Raw genomic sequence first — 23,445 nt, forward strand, 5'->3', positions numbered from 1 at the left:
TTAAATGGCTTCATTTACTAAAACTTAGCAGAAGGCAGCAAATGTGCTTTTGCAATACATCAAATAGTCCCATTATTAGAAAAATCTGCCTTTATTAAGTTATTTACAACAGTGGTTCCTTCAGATACAGTTTCATTCACACTCACAAGCCCGTCATACAAACATGTAAACCGAGGCAGAGGAAGGCATAAACGCAACAAACACGACAAAAAGAAGAATTTAGACGACACATTTAAATACTTTAGAAGATCTGACATCTGGGGAAAGAAAATAAGCTGTACCTGATCGTTGCGCTGTAAAATCTGCTAGCTGATTGGCTCTGAAAAAGGTTTCTTTAAGGCAACGTGTTTATCAGCTGCAGGCTTTACTGGCAACTTTCAGCAGTTTCAGTTGCTGAATTCCCTTAAATTTACATGAAGAGTTGCTCAGAAAAATTAATCTGCACTTGGGGGGGGGGGAAAGCAATTTCTTTTCAAAAAGGCAAATTCATTTTTTGATATTTACATCTAATGTTATCCCCCCTTCAGTGCAAAAAAGACAGAAAATTTAAGAACAATAAAGCTCTTTAAGCAAAGATATACAAGTAATATTGCACTTTGGTTAGCAAGCGGCGCATTTACTGCACATGGTAGAACAGTCGGACACCGAGTACATTTATTTAATTAAAAAAAATACTATTTAACAACCTTCAAGAACAGTATTTTATGCTTTGGTTCCTATCCAGTGTGACTGATTGACAGTAACATAAAATCTTAACATTTTTGTTAAGCAAGATTCGTCCACGTCCATTAAAATCCTTTATTTAAAAGATAAAAAGAAATTTGATCTGGATTCGGCCTTGTCCCACATTCCCACCATACAGTAATAAATCATGAACTTTATACGGTTGCTTTGTGTTTAAAAAAAATGAGTCATTAAATCCACAATGAAGCGTTTCCTCTTGATCAATAAAAATAAATTACGGCAGACCTCAGCTGCTATCTTACATGCATCTGAACACGTGGATTGCCAAAAGAAACTCCGTTTTCTTTTTTTGTTCTTTGCTTTTGGAAGACGGCACGGATAAACGAGTAAAGAAAGTGCGTCATTACTGGCTTGCAAGCTTTACAACAAGCATTTTTCCCCCTGGGGTGCCGTAACCCAGGATTGGCAAACGAGAGCGCGAGTTTTAAATACGTCGGCTTTTTGAAAGGAAAAATGAACGAGTGAAACCAGGAATACTTGTGAAAATTAGAGAGGAAAGTGATGGAGGGAAGAGGAAAGAGTTCCTATGTGTTGAAGGACTCTTGGTAGGGCACAAACTTGGAGAGCCGGTTGGGAGAACTTGGGTTCACATATTCGGCGCATTCGCTCATCCTGAAAAAGTCCTCCTGCTCCTTCTTCTTCAGGGTGAGCTCATCTTCCAGGAGCTGGTGTCGGAGAAGAAAGGGAGACTTAAAAATGGGTTTAAAGGGAAATAACACTGAAATGCACGGCTCTTATTCTGGCCGAGTTCAGCATTTCTGGCGCGTAGAATTATCACAAGTAGCATTGCAACAAAAATCTGAATGAAACCAGCGCGCGAAAAAGGCAGGTGGACTCTACAGAAGATGCTTAATGCTTCGAGCGCCTCGTACCTTCTTCCTGGGTTTGAGGTGATCCCTCCAGTCTTTCATCAGCACGTTGTGTTTTTCATCCAAATGCTTCAGCTTCTGCGTCTCGTTCTCCATCAGCAGATGGCACTTTTCATTCTGCAACACAGGACCCGCGACCGCGTCACCACCCACCCGACAAACCCAGAATGATGCCGCCGAGGGCGTGATTGGGGTCAGACGGCGCTCACCTGGAGCTGCTGCAGCTCCCTGATGTTGCTCTCACACTGGCCGATCACCTCCCTCATCTGGTTGTCGTGTTTCTGCTGCTGAACTTGCCTGTCTGCCTTCTGCCGCTTCTCCTCCTGCAGGGAAAACTGGAGGAGGACAAACCTCAGCACTGAGGGCAGCAAAATAAGGCAGTGCGAGAAGATTCAAAGCTCCTCTCACCTGTTTGATCTTCTCCCTGTCTTCGGCGGGGCTGCCTGTGGAGTTGATGCGGATGCTCTTCTTGAACATGGCCATGCGGGTCTTTGCCTCGCTGCGCTGGATCTTCGGCAGCCGGCTTTTCTCCTGCTGCTGCCGAGATTTCAGGTTCTCGATCATGCGCTGGTTGTAGCACTGCATGTGTTCCAGCTCCTGCGGCGGAAAAAGGAGGTTTCCAACATGGAGGTTGACGCAGATTTGAAGCCGAACGGAGGGCTGCGGAGGAGGAGATTTACCTTGTCGTGTTTCTTCATAAGCTGATGCCTCTGGAGGAAGAACAGGTCTTTCAGCTGCTGCTTCAACAACTGGTGCCTCTCATGAAGGTTCTTCTCCTCCAAGTCCCAAATTGTAGATTCGCGCTCTAATAAGACAGGAAAATATTAAAAATATTAAATATAAATAGTTATTTAACTTGAATCCAAAACGTGGACGCGGGTGCTGGCTCAATATAAATCTTGTTGTGCCACCTCTGATTAAATGGTGCTTCTTGTCCAGGCATTCTCTCTCCATCTCAGCAATCTCCCGCTTGTTGTTGGAGATGATTTTCAGCAGAGTGCTGTCCAGGTGGGTTTTCTGGTCTGACAGGAATTTCCTTTCCTAGAACACAAAAAGAGAACAGCTTTAGAAGTAACTGGTATTTCTTTTCTTTTTAAAAAAAAAAAAAAACCCAGAAAAACCAAAAACAACACCCCTGCCCAGGCAGTCATACCTCCTCTAACTTCTTTTCCTGGTACTCGTTCATCTTCAGCTTTAAGGTGTCCTTGCGCTGACCTCTGGGCAGCTTATCAACAGACTGTTTCACCTAAACAGATTTGGAAATATCAGTAAAACTGCACATTTCAACAACCATAACAGACTTCTCCCCCCGGTCATCTTAAAATCACCTCCTTTTTCTTGTGTTTCATCTGATCCAGAAACTTGTGATGTGCACGTTCCTGATCGGCTTTGATGCGTTTAGTCTCCTCCTTGAGTTTGACATGATGGTCTGCCTCCATCTTCTCTATAGTCTGTTTCTGGTGTTTCTCCAGGTTCTCCAGCTCCACATCATAGTGTTTCTTTTTGGCCTAAAACATGTGGAAAAAACAGTTTTTCTCCTTACTCGTGTCAGACTTGTGGCCCGGTTCTGCGTCAGGACGTTGCTACTCACATTCATCTCCTGGTCAAAACGGCGGTGCATCTGCTCTCGCTGGGTCTCCAGTTTGGCGCTGAGGACAGCCTGAGCACGATTTGCTTCCTTCTGGATCAACCGGAGCTCACGCAGTTCCTGACGCCTAAAAAAATAAATAAAATAATTAAGTATACATGCAATTGCATTAACACGCCACTAGATGTCAGTGTTAGTGTGGTGATGCTGTGATTTTAGACCAAGTGGAAACATAAAGCTAGAAATTTATCACTGGGCAAGACATTTTAAGTGACATTATGCATTTTAGGATATATATATATATATTCATGAAAAATATATATATATATTTATTATGGACAATTATCAAATTAAAAACATAGTAAAGGCCCAACCCTAACCCATCTGCCTAAAGGCACATTCTAAAAATGGTCATTTTCCATGACTTTAAAGATATCTGCAGACTCAAAGCTCATGAGATTCCAAAAAGAGCAAGATGCCTGAAATAGCAAGTATATCAAAATAACATCCAAAAGGAGACATTTTGCTATACAGACTTGAGTCGGAGCAACAAGCAGTTAACTTTATCAACATTCAGGAAATGAGATCATGACAAATTGCACATGATGATGTCATCATGAACTGTGGAGTCAAACACACACCTCAGGAATCTCATCTCCTCATCCTTCTTCTCATCATCACCGATGATCTTTGAGGTGGTCACGCTCACCTCTACCCCGTCGATAACAAACTTCCTGGTTTTCTTCAGTGTCTTACTGGAGAAGTTCTAAAAAGACCAAAAAGGAAGGAGGCAAATCAGTCAGGTAGAGACATATAAAAAAAAAAACTTGGTTTGCAGTGCAAGCATGTCTTCCTATTTTGAAAAACACTGCAACACAGCAAACATCAATCAGGAAGTGAAGCCAGAGGCTGGAAAAGTAATTCTGACAAGGGGGTCAGACCCGTACTGTTACTGTCACAAAGATGCTTAAGAAAAATTTATTGTTTTAGTTTTGCATCCTCAGGATCCCAATTAATAGCTGGAATGCGTCTGTTCCTTCCCTTTTTCTGTCCTTCCCCCACGATCTACCCCCCTTTGTCCTTTACCAAGCCAGCCTGGTCCTGCTCAAGGTTTCTTCCTGTTAAAAGGGAGTTTTTCCTGCCACTGTTGCTTGTTTGGGGGGTCAGACTGGGTTTCTGGAAAGCACCTAGATACACCCTTGATTGTAACAGACTATATAAATAAAGTTGGAGTAAATTAAACCTAGCACAAGTTTATTTTATTTTATTTATATTACGGTAATATTCTAAATTCTTTCCCCAGATGTCTAAATTCTTATCTTGAAAGCAAAATAGTCTGGTGTCAGTGCTTCTTGGAAAAGTGACAAAGGCATGCTGTTGTCAGACTGGTTCCACTGGGAAAACATGTTGCATTTGTCACTGTTATGGGAAACTACACAGCAAGATAATATCTCAACTATATGACCTCATCGTGGATCAGGCTTCATGAAAACGACATACGTCTTCGATACGTGTTCCACTATTCTGGCATCGAGCCTGTTCTAAGATGATAGAACCCACATACTGTAGTGCAACAAATATTCATAAAGACAACAAATAATTTCAACAAGCCATTCAAACACAATGGCTGGCTGTTGGAGCTTGTGAGGAAACATCCCTGAATGCTTACGTTCCCAATATCCCCCCATCATCCTCTGCTCAAACAATGTTTACAGCACTGCTGCAACATGGTTAATACTTCAAACAATTACAGCTAGAAATAGCACAACTGGATGTGCGCTTTGGCAAATAATAGAGGATACAACAAGTCAGCATGAGGACACACAGACACAGGGCCGATCACAAAAATGACATGCACAGGGTGGGTGCACCTCTGAGACATGCAAGCATGCACGCACCCACCCAGACAGACAGACAAATGGGAGCATCCCATCATTAATAAACAAAGAAAAAAATAAAGCCGTTCGCCCTCACTGCAGGCAGCTGGCTCCATAATCTGTTCTGGAAAAAACTTAACATACCACAAACACGCCTGACTCCCTGCACAGTTAATAGGATTTCAATCACAGACAGTCCAGAAGCATCTGAGGGGCGACGGGCTGCATGGAAACTTCCATTCACACTGATGAATACAGACCAGTCGCACCACAAAGAGCCCTGTCGGGCCCAGTGAATGGGAAATGTTGCATATTTCTGCTTGAGTAAACAGCCTCGTGTTTACTGATAAATACGCTCTATTATGCCTGTCCTTGCAGGCTTTCTCAACAAATAATAAAAGAACATCAATCAAAAAAGTACAAAGCTGTTTAAAATATAGTGAAGTCATTTTGAAACCCAATCACGCCAAAGTCAGTCAAAAAGCTGATCATTTAAAGGGACATCCTGTTACATTGCTGCTAAAGCTCATATAATCCAAGCTAGCGAATGCTAACAGAACACAGGCCAGTCTGTTTCAGCAGGTTCACACCCGCTCCCCCAAAAAAACACAACACGATGCGCTTTCGGTTCCTCTGACGGTGCTGAGAAATATTTTTTCGCAGAACCAGGGACCTGCTTTTACAACCCTTTATCGCTTAACATCCGCCTCAAACTTCCAGAATCTGCTCCAGATCTAGATTTATACCAACACCAATCAGGATCTTGTCACCGCCGATTGGTATTGTTGGCATTTTAACTCACCCTCGAAGATATTGACATGTTCTCCTTGTTGATGGACAGGTCCATGCTCTCCGACGCCATGCTGCTTGCGTAAGAGGACCGATTGCTGAAGATCCCTCCGTTGATATATGCGGAAGATGTCTCGGCAGTCCCCCCCACGGACGTCCGCTCTGGGAGGCCTTTGGTTACGCTGCCATTCTGTCCAGCTCGGGGCGTGGACGATGGAGTAGGGGCGGGTGCTGGGGAGTCTAAAGGACTCTGGGTGTTTAAGGTTCCATTAACCACGTCGCTGCTCTCCTTCGGGGTCACTTGGATCTTTGGCACTTCTGGGTCTTTGGAGTCAATGATGATATGGAGCTGTTCTTCACACACCTCTGGTTTGGAAAGAGATGGTGGCTGTTCTGTCTCTGGTGTCTGAATATGAATAAACATAATAGAAGAAACATCATTAATAGACACTACAGATAGTCTTCAGTTCCTTGGATCCAAAACTCAAACATTACCTTATCTTCCACCGAAGTGGGTGTGCTCTTCCCATCTTCGATGCCTGAATCAGAGCTGGAAGTTTTAGTGGAGGTCTGGCTCGGATGGGCTTCCACTCTGGCATCGCCGGCCAGTTTGTTCTCCAAAGGTTCTGGATGTTTCGAGGGGGTATTCTGCCTCGGCAAGGGAACAGGGACCCTGTCGGAGACCGGGTGCTCTTCTGTTGGTGTATCTGCTGCAGTCCCCTTCCTGGGTACAGGCAGGGGTGTCGTTGGGGATGGAGTGGCTGTGGTGGCACTGTCAGGAGACTGGTCTCCATCCAAACTCGTCTGACTGCTTTGGCACGGTTCCTTTTCTGGAGCCTTTGGGGGGGGGGGGGCAAACAGTGAAGAGAGTTGGTCTCATTATATTATTATTATATTATTGTTGCAATAACACAACAGTTGTCAGTGTTCCTTCAATCAAATAGTCCATTGTGTAGTAAAAGCCATATAGCCTTCTTAATTATATATTGGCTCAGTGGTATAATAATTGAATTGGAGGGATTTATGTGTTCTGGAATCTGATTGGGTGACTGTAGGGTGTGATCTTACAATAGCATGTGGCTTTAGAGCTAAACTGCCACCCAGCTATTTGACAAAATTTCACTTTGGCAGCAATGCCGTCGTTCCTGCTTATACTCTTCCACTGCTTCGCTACTTCTACATTGGTGGGGGATCTGCAGGATTAACACTAATGACAGTGGCCACTCGGTAAAGTTCAACACTGCACTGCAACTTTAGCTCCCCACATTTTGGTGTGAAGGTTTCCTCGTTTTCCGAGTCTTAATACGCAAGCGCTTCCTGTTTGAATTGGCATTGCGTGGATCAAACTGCCTCCTTTTATTCAAGGGTCAGGTTATGGAAAACAGAACAATGAGTGACCTTAAATAATTTGCTTCAGTGCTTGTGAGGTAACACAAGTGAAGCTGAAGGCAGCACCTATATTTAACCACGTGTGGGTGTGGATGAATGCCAGGATTCCGGTTTCTGTTCTTTGTTTTGAGTGGCAGAAAGTGCACCAAACTCATTCTGTGATACTTTCTGATCTCTTGTTCTCTGTTGTTTTATGAATGAAGGGAAGGATTCAGATCTTTTACTGAAGATTTACAGGCATTATAAAGCTGAGTCGGGTACTTTAATGACCAAGCAGCTTCAAGCGTTACTGAATTCCCTTCAGCAGCACTTTCAGACAGCCAGGTTGAGGCGTGAGCTTGCAAAAGTCAAATGGAAGCACACTTAGATTTAGACGCAGTAGATAAGGACAGGTAGTAGATGTGCCTCTTAAAGGAGCACTTAGCAGCTAACACAAAGGCAAAGCAATAATTTCTCCTCTTGCGGTCATCCACCATATAACGAGGACAAACAGTTATTACTGTCTTTTGATTCAGCGGTTTAAGGAGCACTGGTGTGTGAATCCAATTATTTCAGGAGCTCTTTTTTTATGTAACGACCGCACAGTCCTCACAAAATTACAAGGACAAAACAGCTAAAACAAAGAAGAGGTTTTGTTACCACGGCCAGCTCCATGGCATCGTCCTCCTCTCCTTCCTCTCTATTGTCCTCTATTTCCTCCATGACCTCAGCCTTTGCCTCGGCCACCAGCTCCCGCAGGGGACGGTTTGATGTCACCGACCTCACAAAAGGGTGCTGAAGACACAAAGAGAGTGCAGACAAGGTTAATTGCGAGGCAGAGTGGACCAGGGGGTCACTGCTTAGGCCAGCAGGAGACCAAAATTACAAAAATGATGTACAATTCTGCATTTCATTCCTAGATTTGTGGAAGTTCAGACATCCGTTGCAGATGCCTGCGAGTCCCCAGGAAGAATATAATAAATGGAGCTGTAGACATCACGTGAGTGTTGGAAGGCGACAAGGATTTCCCTGCAAAGGAAACTCAATCTGCCCTCTGCGTGTTCCTGAAAAGCAACCACATGGAGCACCAACTCGCACTTATGTAAACACGGGGAGAAAGTTGTTTCAAAACCACCAAAAACTACAGAACATTAGGGCGTTGCCAGGGTGACAACAGGGTGATGCAGATCTGAGTGAGCGAAGGTTAAATTAAATGTTGAGTGCAGCTGGGAGGCACGGGTGACCATCTATTATTCAGACACTCTGCACTGCTGCGTAATTTAATTGGAACAGCTGACCAAAGGGGAAAATGCCACAAGTGGTGCTGGAGCATGAAGTAAGACTGTGTATGAGGCCATTTCCCTTTTCTTTTTTTTTTGTGGAGGACTGAATTAGCTTTTAACTTCTCCAGTGACCACCAACAATCAGCGATTGTCCGCCAAGTCCGTTGGTGTAAATGTCATTTGCCTCCTAATGGAGAGAGAGTAAAAAAAGAAAAAACATTAAGGGTTTTAAAGGTATACTCATGAGGTCAATAGGTCAATCCCTGACCACTACAGTTACCAGCAACACACCAAGTAAGAGAAAAGAGGACAAGTGAGCGACCATGGCATCCATGATTCATGATCACTGTTTAATCCTGGGATTTCTTCCAGATTCTGTAACTCTCCAAGTGTTTCCAGGTGAAGCACCCCTGCTCTGTTCCTGCCCTTTCTCCAGGTGTAACGGATGAATATGTGGTTGAGTGGAGCTCATGTCCTCTCTTACAGGTTTCATGTTGCCTCTTAGTGAGCCTGCTCCACACATGGCTGCTCATGAAAAGGTGAAATGCGAACAATGCGGCCCATTTTAGGGGGCGTTGAATTACCTGCCGAGCTCCAAACGGGATGGAGCACATGGCTTATTTAGCCCATCATTACTGGGATTTTATAAATTTTACATCCAGCTGAAGAATGGATGGATTACAATTTCAGTTTTGTTTCTAAGGTACGGAAGGTCATTGGTTTAAAGTGGTCACATCTGATTTATGATACTCATTGTTGTAGTTTGAGTTTTTTTTAGGGCCCTTTATCCTGGTTGCATTTATCCCACCCGTATTTTGATGTGAACACACCAAAAGGAGGATACTTAAAATAAAGACTTATAATAGGGAATGATGCTGGTAATTCTCATGGTCAGTTCTCTTTATCAAAGGATGTCTCGAGAGATTTATTGGAGGAGGGGGGGTTGCTTTTCTCCTCTGTTCCAAAGACGCACAGCCGTGAGAATGCTTCAGGTCTGAAGAATGTGTGATGTCAATGAGGGTTCTTAGAACTAAACCCAGCAAAACAATAACAGTCCTGGCTCCCATGGAAGAGTTACCCAACATACAGATGTGGTAAGGGCAGCAGGAGAAACATCACAACAGCAGGAGACTTATTACACAACGCTGAAAGTCACTTCGGAGAAATTCCATGACAAACTGTGCGGAAGTACGAGCTGCATTTGAGCCACCCGAAGGGCCTCCTGCCAGCCACGCGGCCGCAGTAATGGCCTGTTTTTTGTATGCATTCTGGGACACGCACGAGACCAAAAATGTAAACATGCTTCAATAAAGATGATCTCAGTAAAGCTGGACAGAAAGTGACGCCCTTTTACATTACTATCATCGCACAGATCTATCTAAAATTCCACAAATACACACATTTTCACCCAAAACACACAGGGGCCTCCACTACTGTATATTTACACATGTTCAACATAGACTAATGCGATGCCACCATTCCAAAACTATCAAGTTAGTGAGATCTGACAGCTGGTTGGGAGCAGCAGGCATGATAAACATCTAGAACCTCCAGTGCGGCACCAAAAACTGGACCGCACCCTCTCTTTTCCCACCATCACAGGGGAGCACATGCAGAGTTCCCAGCAGGCCAGAGATTCATCTCTGCTCCTCTCTAACTGGCCAGAGGTGGTGACTTCTTGGTAATCCAGACATACCATTGGCCGAGGGTGGGGATGTAAATAGTTGCCCTTCCCTCAGCTGAGGGATACAGGCAGGAAATGGCAGCTCTGAATTTTGATGACTTTCGCACTATAAGACACACCCTGGTTACTTTCTTCCACATTTGCCCTGTTCAGGTTTTAACATGAACATACAGATACTTGAGTCATATTAATTTAACAGCGTATTTTAACTAATTTATACACAATTACTGTCAGAATTGGAGGGAGATTAGAACAAAAGAAAGCTCAACAAGACTCCTGAACTAGAAAATATATTAGATCAAGATATTTGACACCCAGTTCTTTCCAAATAATTCCACTTTCAAGCCAATAGTTTCCCACTTTGATTTATTAAGTGATTTATTTTATACTACGTGACTATTTTACTGCCTCACACTCCTTTTTCGTTCTCCTATTTACATGCCAGGATCCTCTCCTGGCTCAACAGACATTCCCTGGCAGAGATCCCTCTGTTCACATCTTAAAATAGAATATAAATAGATTAGCATGTGTCCTGGACAGGGACAGACTGAGGACAATGTTCCATCACATGTGAAAGATCTGCACTGCGCTGCTTATTTGCCTACCTCCAAGAGTTGGACAGCACTGGGACGAGACTCCGGGTTCTTATCCAGAGCTCTCTTCAGGAAATCTTTAAAGTCCTGCGACCTTGGCAGAAAGTAAGAAAACAGCATTAATCCCAAAAAAAAATGAGGAGGGCGGAGAAAGGTCGGGGAGTTATGCCACGAACTAGAAGATTTCAACATGTTTCATGCTTGTACACTTGGATCACCCCTTTGCACAGCTGTGCCTAAACTTGGAGCTAACCCATTTCCTGGTCTCCTGTCAGCACCTGATCCCTGTTCCTCCTCTTATTCTTGACAATATTCTTGTCTTCTCAACGTATCTCACCATTTGTGCGGCTGCTCCAGAGTGGGCGGATCCGATTTGGCAATCTTCAGTAGCACCCTCATAGGATTGAGCTCGTGGTGCGGTGGTTCGATCTGGGCGAGCTCGATCAGAGTGATTCCCAAAGACCAGATATCAGCTTTGTAGTCATACGGAGCGTCTTTCATGGTTTCACACATCACCACCTCCGGGGCCATCCTGAGCACAAAAGAAGGAAATCAGGACTGAGAGTGTTGATGATTTATACACATAACCTCACCGCTGGGTTCCCGCTGACTATTTTGCATGTGTTGACACCAAACACACTGGTTAAGTGGAGAGGGTGTCAGAAAAACAGCTTGAATTTGCTAGTGCAAATACCCCACGGTTTCCTCCCTGGTTTCATGTGACTTTACCATGAGACCTTCCAAAGAGCACAAATTAAACTTCAAAGCTCAAAACCTCTCTGGATTGACAGTGGGATGTTGATAGAACATTGACTGTGAAGAGACCAGGTTGTGTTTAGCTCCTGTTAAAGGTTAACTGGAAAACACTACGCTCATATAGGGTCCGACAGCACGGAGCAAAGGTCACTCTTCCTTTCATTTTTCTGGTGGAGTAAAGGCAAGTGTAATATTGCGGCAACAAAAGCAGCGGTTGAGGTATTCATTTGCATGTGTGAGCAAACACAACACAAGGTGTCATTCGTTGAAACCTTTTCCTGTACACAGATGCTGATACGCTCATAGTTATTGGCAGAATATTTGGCAAGAATCCATCAATGCCATCCACTCCTAAGTGACTCTGCTGCTCTGTACTTACCAGTACGGTGTTCCGATGAAAGAGTCTCTTCTTTGCAATGTTTTGTTGTTTTTTGCAGATACTCCAAAATCAGCTACAAGCAAAAAAGCAAGAACGAAGGGAGGGTGTGAGAGAGCTTTCCAAAAAGTGGGAGAAAGAGAAAAATACCAAAGCCTTTTCAAAACTAACCGACGTTCTTGGGCAGTAAAAGCTGAATGCATGAGAAATCCCGTGACCATTAGATTACATTATATAGATTTTCTTTGTGTAAAGGACGTTACGTGGAGGCCATAGTTGAGAGGTGTTACGCAAAAACTTGAGGGTTTTTCCCTCAAAGCAGCCAGCCTGCTGTTCTATTACAGGGACTGAAGTCAACGTTTTGGTTTTGCAGACTTTTAATCTCAATTTCAATCTCTCTGACCTCGCAGTCAAACGTATCATGTGGATTTTCGCAAAATGACTTTTTGCAGAAGTACGTTTTATTTCCCACCAAGAAAATGAATTAGATTTTACAAAAAAAACCTTAAAGTGGATTGAACCACACAATAAGCTCTTTTTAAGACCAAAAGTCACTCCAGTTCATGTTTTTTAACGTTTTAACAATTAAATGTAAGACAGACAGACAGAGAACCTATAGTAAAAGCTTAAATGATGACATTATTAACTTAGAGATGACTTATTAGAAGGTAATCCTCGATTTACAGCAGGAACAGGGATAATGAGTGTGAGTTAGACACTGACGTAAACATTAAGCTAGAATTTACTGATGCGTGCAAGGATATAATGTGTCATTTATCAGTGTCATGCATAGGCTTGCCCACATCACAGGTATCGCTTCCTTTTAGGGGAAAATTCCTTGGCTAGTGAATGAGTCTGTGTCATCACCTAATGAGTTTTAAAAAGGGCAACTCCCATTGATTATATATAATTGTGGTGGCTTGGGATAAAAAGGGAATCAAAGCGAGATCACAATAAACACAGCCGTTGACAAAAAGTCAAATTACCAAGTGAATCCAAACCCTCACCTAGTTTGATGTCCCCATCGAGCATGAGGAGGATGTTACCAGCCTTCAGGTCTCTGTGAATGATCTTCATGCTGTGGAGGTAGGTCAGCGCTTCCAGCATCTGACGGCACACCACCTTAATCTGCGGCTCTGTCAGCCCGCGGTCCAGCTCTGGAGCAGCAGAGGACGAAGATGGAGGGGTTAGATGTGGTGTAGGGGTGAAATTGGGAGAGTGAGTGTTGGGAAAGCTCAAAGGGGCTGAAACCATGCTCACTGGGCACATTCCATATTTACCATACATGCAAACATGGCTATACATGGGACGGATCTGCTGTGTGAACTCCAAGAGGGAGAACAGGAGAAGGTAAACCACTGTGACAATCTCATCAAAACACCCTCAGATAGTGTGACTGGATTAGTAATCCCAGATCAGAAGAGATTACGCACATCTAAAGTAGCGCTCCCCTGCAGACTTTATTCTGATGTGTCTGTGTTTGGTTAGCTGCAGCAGGGGGACAGACAGTTATGAGGATGGAGGATTACAAAGTGAAAACAGTCCGGGGGGGAGGTTCCCACATGTCTAGAACATTCAAAGCCAGAGAGAACGAGGCTGCAGCCAGGAGGAAATCACTTCTGTAAAAGATTCCAAGGCTCTAAACTTTTACCGAATGAACAGTTTTTAGGCTTTCTAAAGTCAAGCATGATGAAAAAGCACAGCAGTGGGTGTGGAACTAGACCCTGAGGACCGAGGCTGAAGATACACAGGGACCAGAGATAGGGGCCTACCCAGCATTGTGGCATCCACTGCACCTCCGGGGCAGAACTCGATCATGATCTGCAAAATAGAGAGATGAGGTAATCCAACAACACTCAAGCGATCACGTGAAAGACGCAAAAGTACAGGAGAGGGCCCTATTGTAAACTAAAATTATGTAACCTTAAAGTGAGGACATTCCATGAAAAAAGGGTGGCAATAAAAGGAAGTTAACCATCAACATTCACAAATGACATCAACTAATAAAAGCACAAGAGTTAAATACAGAGCATTTCAAAAACCACCAAAACGGAACAGAGAAGATGACAGCGACGTTTCAGAACACAAAGATTTTGAATTTAAAAAAAAAAAAAAAAGGCTCGCAAAGGGTCACGACGAGTGGCAGCTGGCTCGGACTGGCCCTCCATCTGGTCATGAAATTTCGATGTACTTTCAAATTGTATCATGATAAATAAAGCATTGTTCTTTTTTTAGTTTGAAGTAAGGTGCTAGCTCACGCCAGATAGCAGTGAGGTTCATGTAATTTATGAAACATGTTTAAAAAACACAAACTCTGATCCTGCAGCTGAGAGGTGGCTGCAGACACACGTGGCTAAAGCTCTGCCTTTACTCCCTCTGCACTGTGAACCCACTCTTTAATTCCTGACTGATTCAGACCAAAATGAGTGATAAACTGTCCTTCCGCAAGTGGACACTTCCAGGGACGAACCAACAAAGTTTAGAGCTTAAAGAGATACAAAGATGACAAAAAATATGACCACATTCCTTAAATGGTATCTGGTGGATGGGAACAATCCTCCCTAATTTCCCTACATAGTTTAACACTGCAGGGTTTCACAGTCGTTCTGCGATTCCAAAGGGCCAAAGGTCGAATGTAGGCGGCGTTGAGACATGCCTGCTGCGTGATCTCACGCCTGAATCACTGCTTGCTGTGACAACGCTGTCAAAGCATTATTCAGGTATTGGACAGGGTGCGGAGTTTCAGACCAGACAGAGAGAATCCCGAGTACAATAGACTCTCAGAGAGAAAGGAGCCGAGCGATCACACCTCCACTCACGCAGTCACGTGGCGGTTAAGACCAGCACACTTACGAGGAATGTCAATGTTGCCGTGCAGCTTTGGGCGAGACGGCGATCTATTGTGATCCAGAGAGGGACAAACCAAACTCCTTTGGGATTTGTCACGAATTAAGAAGACGGTTTTAATTCACAGTCTCCTTTTTACATTTGCTATGTGTAGCAGGAAAAAAATGAGGCCCTACTGGAATGGTAATTTCTTGCAGCATAGCGCACACAACAAATTATTTCCTCATTAAATGGAGTGCATAAAGGCCCTTTTAGTCACACAAATCTGTCAATGCTGGAACAGCATCTCTGTAGCCAGGCAGCTGACAGGCACGACACGCTGCAGGCCAGAATGCAACCAGACTTGTTGGGGGACATACTGAACATAGCAGCTCTGGGTTGAGCGCTGTCAGAGGCACGAGCTTTGTCCACATCGCTCCTGCTGAGGCAAAGAGGCAACCGGAATGTGACATGCCCACAGAGTTTTAAATTATACAGTACATAGCACATTATAGAATCATCTTTTTGGATTTTGTCCTCTTTCTCCATTCTCGTTCACTGATGTCAGCGGTCTGTTAAAGGCCTTCTTTATCTCACGCTGTCAGCCTGCCTACCCTTTTACAGACTCAAGACCAGATTGTTCCTGCGAGCGAGCAAACAGTCGCCTCACTGTTCTTCTTCCTCTATTCTTCTCTTTCTCGGTACAGAAAGCAGCACAGGCAGGATGGCACTGACGTGCGTCATCTCGCTGACCAGTGGTTACCGGGGACCCGACGGATGACCGAGCGGAGGATTAGTTATCGGGTTTGGCGAGTTTATAACAATGAAGCTTGGTTTGCCTTCGTTTTTGTCGTAGTCAAGATAACGATGCAGACTTTGAAGCCACGCAGGAAACACGTGGTGCGAATGCTGCGGGACAGGATGTTTGTGCATGTGACTTATCAGCACGAGCTGAGAGAGCCTCACAGTCCACCTGATGCAAAAAAAACATCCACCATCCAGACTCGGATATAAGACACATGCTCATTTATGTCAGTATTAGCGACACACTATACCAAAAATCCGAGAAAACCTGCCAATATAATTCTGACATGAACTGTCTTGTAATTCCTCAGATATTTTAAACTCTAACCCCCGATGTGAGATCACTATTTTTCTTGGCCCATTAGATTTTAGTTCCTCTACACTGGCTGGCAAGAATAATGTGAGAAAACACAAAACCGAAATGAATCTCCACCTTTACGACAACACCAGACTGATTAAGTTATGGTTTGTTCATTTGGAAGAGAAATATTCTCATAATGATACAACAGTAGAACAACACCACCCCGTGAATCTGAAAACACGGCTATAAATGGCTGTTTTTCTACTTTCCTGCAGAGCGTTCTACATTTACGTGCCGAGGGAGCTGGTAAAAGCTATGAGAAAAGTGCAAATGGATGAACAAACATAATTTTTGGTGCACAGAGTGTATATAAAGAGGGTTAAAGATGTGTGACCAAATAGCAGATTTAGCTGAAGGTCCCTCTGGTAGATGATGTCTCAGTCATTGTGAAGATACAGCAGCATTCCATTTTTACTCAAAGAGAAAAAGTACTCCTTCTAAATTTAGCCTTTTCTCTTGAACGACAACACGAGTTTTACGAGCGTTGCTTGTCTGTGCGACCTACCCACAGCTTGTTGTCATGGAAAAAGGCGTCCAGCAGCTTGACGATGTAGCGGTGGTCGCATTTAGCCAGGATGTCGATCTCGACCATGTAGTCCTCCAACTCCTCTTCGGATTTTGTCTCGATCTGTTTGGCTGCGGCTAGAACACCCGTCTCCTTGTTCCTGGCCTGACATGGAGAAGTGGAGCAAAATTGAAGTTATTTGAATAACTTTTAAATTTTGCATGTCTAACAAATTAGATGAATCTGAACACCTAAACCAACATAATAGAGTACGTATATAGAAATTGAGTATGAGAGTTCCCCTGAGAAAAATATGTATTCTTTTCAACCATAATCCCAAAGATCAACCTCGATCTGTAAGATGTGATGCAAACAAATCTAGAACGATAAAGTTCTTTGATGACTTTCTACTGTTCTAGAAAGAGGGAATCCCAACTGCTGCGTGGCCACTGGAATAAGGTTCGACAAACTACCGGTTAGAGACAAAAACAGGAAAGGAAACTCCACACCCATCTTAGGCAATGGATGAAAAGAAGGAACCACAAAAAAACCCCACAAAGTATCAATATGTCTAAACTAAGACAGAATTCCTAGTCATTTTTAGCAACAAAACATACGGAGTCCTGAATGTTGTCGGGTGTGATTTTGTGGGGAAACTGCACTGAGAACAAAACCACAACTTTACTGCCTTGTTTTCAAGAGCACAGGCCCGAGATTTAAAATAGAACACAGAGACAGAGCCGCACCTTTAACATTATCAGATTCTTGGGTTGGGAAAAAAGAGCACGAATCATCGTGCACACACGTCTGGCCTAGTGGACAGGAGGACCATATCAGCCCAAAACTGCTGGGTTCTGACACTTTAACAGAGGCTGTGGGAAGACATCTGAATAAACAGTGCAGGCTTACAGCAAAGCTCCTCTTTACCTTAGCTTAATATGACACGGCCATGTGTGTGTGTTAGGCAAACAGAACTGTGGGCAAACCACCCCCTTTCAAAGTAACCTACAGTGCGAGTCAACAGGACGTCTCCCTGCCGGCCGCCAACAGATCAATCAAGTCGGTTTAATAAGCCTCGACGCAGAAACTCTCACTCCTCCGCTACCATCACAGTTTGATGCGTGCCATCGACACCGCCGACCCTCCACAGGTCGTCTATGCTGGATGTGGGGGTCCATAAATTCAGGCTGTGCTAAATATTTGCAAATGAGCAGATGGGATGAATTTAATTGCATATGTGAAATCGCAGGACCATGTTTGTAAGATCCGAATACCACGGCTTCAGATATGCATACAGACTACACATCTGTTGTTATCAGAAGAGCAAACAGGTCGGACTATAGTTTAAACATTTACCCTCATGTCCTAAATTATACATTAATAAATATTGACTGAAAATTCATCATTTCATTACTTATGATCCAACTCTATCGCTAAGAAGTACGACATTTAGGAATGTTATTTTGTTTTATGCTCGTCTGATGGATCGTTTTACTTATGTTTAGCCTCCTGACATTTAAAGGGCTGTAGAGGCAATCGTGTCACAGAAACAAATATGAACATGAGCATAAAGCAGCAGGTTCTGGAGTTTTTAAAGATGGCCACACGGTCGATCACATGGTCGATTCACAGTCGAAACTACACCAAGCAGTGCACCTCTGGCCACCTAAAGGACGGACAAAGAAGTAGGCCTGAAGCATTTTTGTGGTGTGTTTTATGTGCTGTTGGGAATGAACTACGTCACGGAGGCTGCGGGAGCCGAGCATGCAAATGTGTTTGCTTATGAGAGCATCCTACTAGAACTATAGGCTGTGAAGAGGAAATGACTCAGACCCTCCTTATTTCGGCTCATGGTGAACCGCTTCGACTTCCTGCAGTGCAGTACAGCAAACTTGATTGAGCCATGTCGTCGCTTGATTTATGATATTCTGAATTATAAAGAGAAAACACTTTTGGTGACCTTCGTTCACATGCCAACCCTATAAATGATATTATATTATCATCCTGCCAATATGTTCCATGATTCTCATAAGTGGCCTGAAGGATAATGCCATAAAAAAATTTCATGTTGGAGGAGTAATGTGTGGAATGTAGATATGGAGGAAGCACTTTTGAACCATGTAAACATCTGCCCAAGTCAACAATGGGTGCAAACACACTTATCTAAGTTACCTGAATTTGGCTTCACATCCATCTGCATAGTTTCACTTGTTACATGTATGTTATTGGTGCCAATCGGTGTTTAATGATGCAGGAACGATCTTTTAAATTAAGTTAGACCAGAGGTGGGGGCGATGAAAAACGTGGACTCGTTTGTGGATGTTTTTCACCTTCTTATCCACTGTTCTCTACAGTCTGATCCCAAACATAATCTCTTTTCTTCTTTCAAATCCTTTCCTGCACAGTGCTGAGGTCCTACCTGACCGCTCAATCTGCCAGGCTGCTCAGCTATTGTCTACCTCCCCGTCTCCGTCTGTCAACCCCGCCTGCGTCGCGGCACCATCTGTCTACACTAACTGTCCGCCCGCAGCCTGACGGAAGCTAGAAAACGTAAAGGCAGATGTCACAGCCGTGTGTTGGTACATACAACACTGCATATGTACCATGTGTTGGTACATACAACACTGCATATGTGCCATGTGTTGGTACATACAACACTGCATATGTACCATGTGTTGGTACATACAACACTGCATATGTGCCGTGTGTTGGTACATACAACACTGCATATGTACCATGTGTTGGTACATACAACACTGCATATGTGCCATGTGTTGGTACATACAACACTGCATATGTACCATGTGTTGGTACATACAACACTGCATATGTACCGTCACACTGGGCAAACACGCACGTACAAGCAGAAGGGCCCAGAACTGGGAATCAAACTGGGAATGTTTCGCAAGACCACGTGCGTGTGTGTCTGTATTGACAAAGGTATTAATGATTACTCTGGGAGTGTTTCGTTCAATCGGGTTAACTAGAAAGCTACAGAGCAATAGAGTGTTATTAAGTTTATTAAATAATTCATTCAAACTGTAGACATAAAGGAATGTGGACTAATATATCACAATGTTGACAGGCCAAATGCCTTCCGGTCACCAACAATAACACTTTCCCTCAGGCCCTTCACCTCAAGGCCAAGAGAGCAGACCACACGCTGGTGTGCATATCCAGCTTGTATTCTTTGTTACAGTCCTAACAATCACACAAACACACACACCAACCTCCCTCTGGGGGAATGTGTGTATGCCAGACCTTTGCCCCCATCATAAACCTGTAAACAGCCCCACCTTTAAAGGCTCTCATCATGTGTCTGTGAGGGGGAATGCAGCTCCAGGCTCCCACAGGATCTAATAAAAACAGTCACCTCCAACTTCCACGCGGGGTGAAGCTGACCTCTCAATCACATGAAGGTGCATGAGAGCAGGGTCATGAAAGGCTGCTTCTTTGAACAAAAAGCAGCACTGAGGTTGCCAAGTTTTGCTTTTTTGCCTTATATGAGTAGATCTACTGGCAACGCTTATTCATTAAGCATTTTTACCTTCAAATCTATATTCTAGGAGTTTCTGGACCCTGATTTTTTTCTTTCAGACAAAATACACAGAACTAATTGGGAATGTGTCGACTTCTATAATCTTCTATTTCTATAATCTATTTCAAAAGCAATTCCCAGAAATTACATTCAGACATTTTCCATTTGGGATTAAAACAATATTTCTATCCAATGTGATGTGACTATTTCAGAATGTTAATGTTAATCTTTAAAACCAGTGTCCACAAAGACATGCCGCAGCTCTGAAGAGGCGTTCCACCTTTAGTTTGACATGTATTCAACCGACTCAGTGACAACGTTTTTTTCTCACTCTTGCAAAATTCTCCAACAGCAGGAAGTAAGAATTTGTGCACTCACAGAAGCTAAATGGGTGGGGACCACCATGTATGTGAGGGAAGAGTTGAAAATGGCCGAGAGCTCAAAGCAGGTCAGCGAGGCAGGAAAATCATGATAAGCATCAAAGCGTACTAGTAGGAAACACACCGAACTGAACATGAACACATGCTTAGCTGTCTCCGAGCATCACCCATGATGGGAACCCCCCAGTATGCTGAGTCCAAACCCACCCAGCAGGGAGGGCTCCTATCAGCCATTGCGGGGCCCAGCTGGTCCCTGAGATTAGAGCCAGAGTCCCTGGAGCGCTGATAAACATCGTGGTGAAGTCACTTCACCTCGCCTCTTGTTGGCACTCTTCTAAAGATAACCGCATTCCACATTACCCTTGTGGCCTTCCTTTGCCAAGAGGATGTTAGAACCTCTGCCACCCCCCCAAGACGAGCAACTGTGCTTACTTATTCACCGATCTAGGAGAAACCTGTTTGATTTTCCTGTGAATCCAGGGCCGTCCTGTTGTCCTAAAACTGAAGTACAGCCATGCCATAACTAAGTTTGATCCTTAATCCAAGGGAAAACTGTCGGAACTGTATTTTGCACATCTAGTACTAAAATCCACAAGGCGATCGACACCGCTCGTGGCTGAGGCTGCAAACTGTGATACCTGTTGGCACGTGGGCTGGTAATTAGCGAGGGGAAGCTGCACACATACGCAATAGGAGGACCCGGGTTCCAAAGCGTGCACCGAAATGTGCAAACAGGCCACACTGCAGTTCAAAAAGAGCCTCTGTGCCACATGGGATCCGTGGCGTTGATCACAGGCAGCAGTGCTGTAATCCTGAGAACTCGCTGTAAATTTGAGAACTTTAACAACAGCCTGTCAGCGCTTGTTTCCTCCCCTTTAGGCTGCGCAGCACGAGGCTGCGTTTAAAAAATGAATGATCTGCATTAGCTAGATTGTTCGGTCAAAGACACGAGGTTAGGGTGCGTGTGGGCGGGCAGTGGAATAAAAGACGCTTAACTTTCTCATTTGAATCTAAAAAGAAACTTATAAAAATGTAGCTTATACCTTGAGTTAAAATACATATAAGATGCCTATAGGAGATATTATAAAGACAACATATAGATATTGAAAGATCAATTAAATATTTAAAGTAACAGTTAAATGAAAATGAAACTGAGTTTTCCTTCCTCAATGTTGTTGTTGCTACTAATCCTTCACCATCATGACATCATTCAGCTAATAGGAGACATTTAGGCTTAAACGCCAGCTCTATATCAGCATTTTGAGTCAGATATGACTATGCCAGATTCAGGTGAATGGCACCAAAGGAGCAGGAAATAAAGACATGGCTGCTTATCTCACAGGCTGATGAAGGACTCAAACTGGGTCCTTCATCCCTTTAACGACATCTGGGAAATGGCAGAGAAATGTCTTGATTCACTTTTCCTTTTCAGACCACGTCGACCATGAGCAGGCAAGTGTCACTTGTAACGGGGGAGTTTCCTTCCCCTCGCACCCCCAGTCAGGCTCGTCAACCATGTGACACACGTGCGATTGAGTGCTCGAGGCCTCTCACTCCCACAGACAGCTTTCTGAGCATCCCGATGCTGTCCAGGCCGCCGGAGGAAGTTGCACCCGTGATGCGAGCCCACGGTTTCCTTTGTTGGCCGTCATCTGTGTGCGCTCTCGCCTGCCCCACCCCCACCCCCGCCGTCCTCTGACAGACGCAGGTGTTCAGTGGAACGGTTGCAAACGGCTTGAGGAACAAAAGCCTCGGACAAGTTTCAAACAACAGAATATATGAATAAAGTTTTAAGTAAATCATGTCTGGTAAGGTTTTCTTCCTCAATCTATTTTTGCCCAAACTGCTCAGGATTTACACTGAAAATCAGGATAGCAGAAGCTTTCTTTTAAGAAAAAATCGTTCAATTTCTTTTTTCCATTATCTGCTTACTTGACTAATGTATACCTTTGGACTTTTTCCCCAACACCAAATGAGCATAAATACTGACTGTCCAGTATAAACAACATCCCGGGACTAAATAAGGTGGAGTCCTCTCACTACTGACTGCAGTTTCTGTTCAGGCTTCTGGTAAAGCATCACTTCTTCCACTGAGGCCCCCCCAATGCATCAAAGAGCCTCCCTGTGCTGGGCTGGACGCTGCAGACACAGGGCGCTTGTGCCAGGCGTCACAGAGGGAACTGACCAGCGCACATTAAGTAACTGAGCCAAAGAAGCTGCTGTTGGGGAGGATGGGACCAACTAATGAAGACCGCTTTCAGCCCCCATGGTGCCTGCTGGGGTCCCAGCATGGAGGAGACGGAGGGGTTGGGTGCAGATGGGATTCGTGTGAAGATATTTAACCAGTGCATCATTTTATTTTGCGAGTTTTAGCAAGGGTAACTGGAATTACAGGCCATAAACTGTGAAATATAAATGAAACAGCCACAATTGGAAATTGAGGAAGGTGATCTCAGACAGGAAACGCTGCAGTTTCACCTGAAGGTCAGTTTATCTGAAGCTGCTTAAGATCAGCACAAACAAAAAGATTCGACTGAATAGGGATTTTTAAAATTAGGTTGGTTTTTTTGAAGACATAATAAGACTGACGGACAGGTGCGCAACCTTTAACACAGCCATGGAGGGGGGGTAACAGCAACAGATATCTCACCTTGTAGACCTTTCCAAAGGCACCATCGCCGAGTTCGCCGATTAACTCCCATATGTCGTTTGGGTTGACGTCCCGGTGGACGTGCTCGTACTGCTTGACTTTCTTTTTTATCTCAATTGTAGGCAGACGAAGAATCTTGCTGAACCTAGCGAGAGCCATGATTCCGAATGCCTCAGTACTAAAGATGAGGGTTTCAAAGTTCTAGGCGCTCGGCATTACGCACGAACCGACGAAATTTAAGATAATGACGAAAGCTTTACTTCCGGACGTTCAATGGAAAGAAAACGCTATTTGAATGAGTTAAAACAAGTCATTCTAGCCCGTCCGTGCAAACTCTGAAGGTCCGGTGATTCCATTCACAGGCAGCGGTTCATGCCGGGCGCACAGTGACCACCTGCTGCAGACGCGATGGAGGAGCCGCGCTGTCTGCCGCACAACTTGTTGCTTCAAACTG

General features: G+C 44.1%; 1 protein-coding gene across 1 annotated transcript; it reads right to left on the bottom strand.

The window, feature by feature from the left end:
* Window positions 1-72: 72 nt before the first annotated feature.
* Window positions 73-23,445, bottom strand: stk10 (serine/threonine kinase 10). Its single transcript, XM_029847912.1, has 20 exons — window positions 22,992-23,445; window positions 16,424-16,588; window positions 13,700-13,748; window positions 12,935-13,084; window positions 11,931-12,003; window positions 11,133-11,327; window positions 10,808-10,889; window positions 7,896-8,030; window positions 6,363-6,704; window positions 5,881-6,273; window positions 3,843-3,967; window positions 3,205-3,328; window positions 2,942-3,121; window positions 2,767-2,859; window positions 2,525-2,654; window positions 2,294-2,418; window positions 2,022-2,210; window positions 1,823-1,948; window positions 1,617-1,730; window positions 73-1,409 (listed from the first exon to the last, which is right to left on the bottom strand). The coding sequence occupies exons 1-20, from the start codon at window positions 23,148-23,150 to the stop codon at window positions 1,269-1,271; spliced, it is 3,090 nt and encodes a 1,029-aa protein (XP_029703772.1). The 5' UTR covers window positions 23,151-23,445; the 3' UTR covers window positions 73-1,268.

Source organism: Takifugu rubripes, chromosome 15 (genome assembly GCF_901000725.2).
Source record: "Takifugu rubripes chromosome 15, fTakRub1.2, whole genome shotgun sequence".
In the NCBI taxonomy this organism is placed as follows: Eukaryota; Metazoa; Chordata; class Actinopteri; order Tetraodontiformes; family Tetraodontidae; genus Takifugu; species Takifugu rubripes.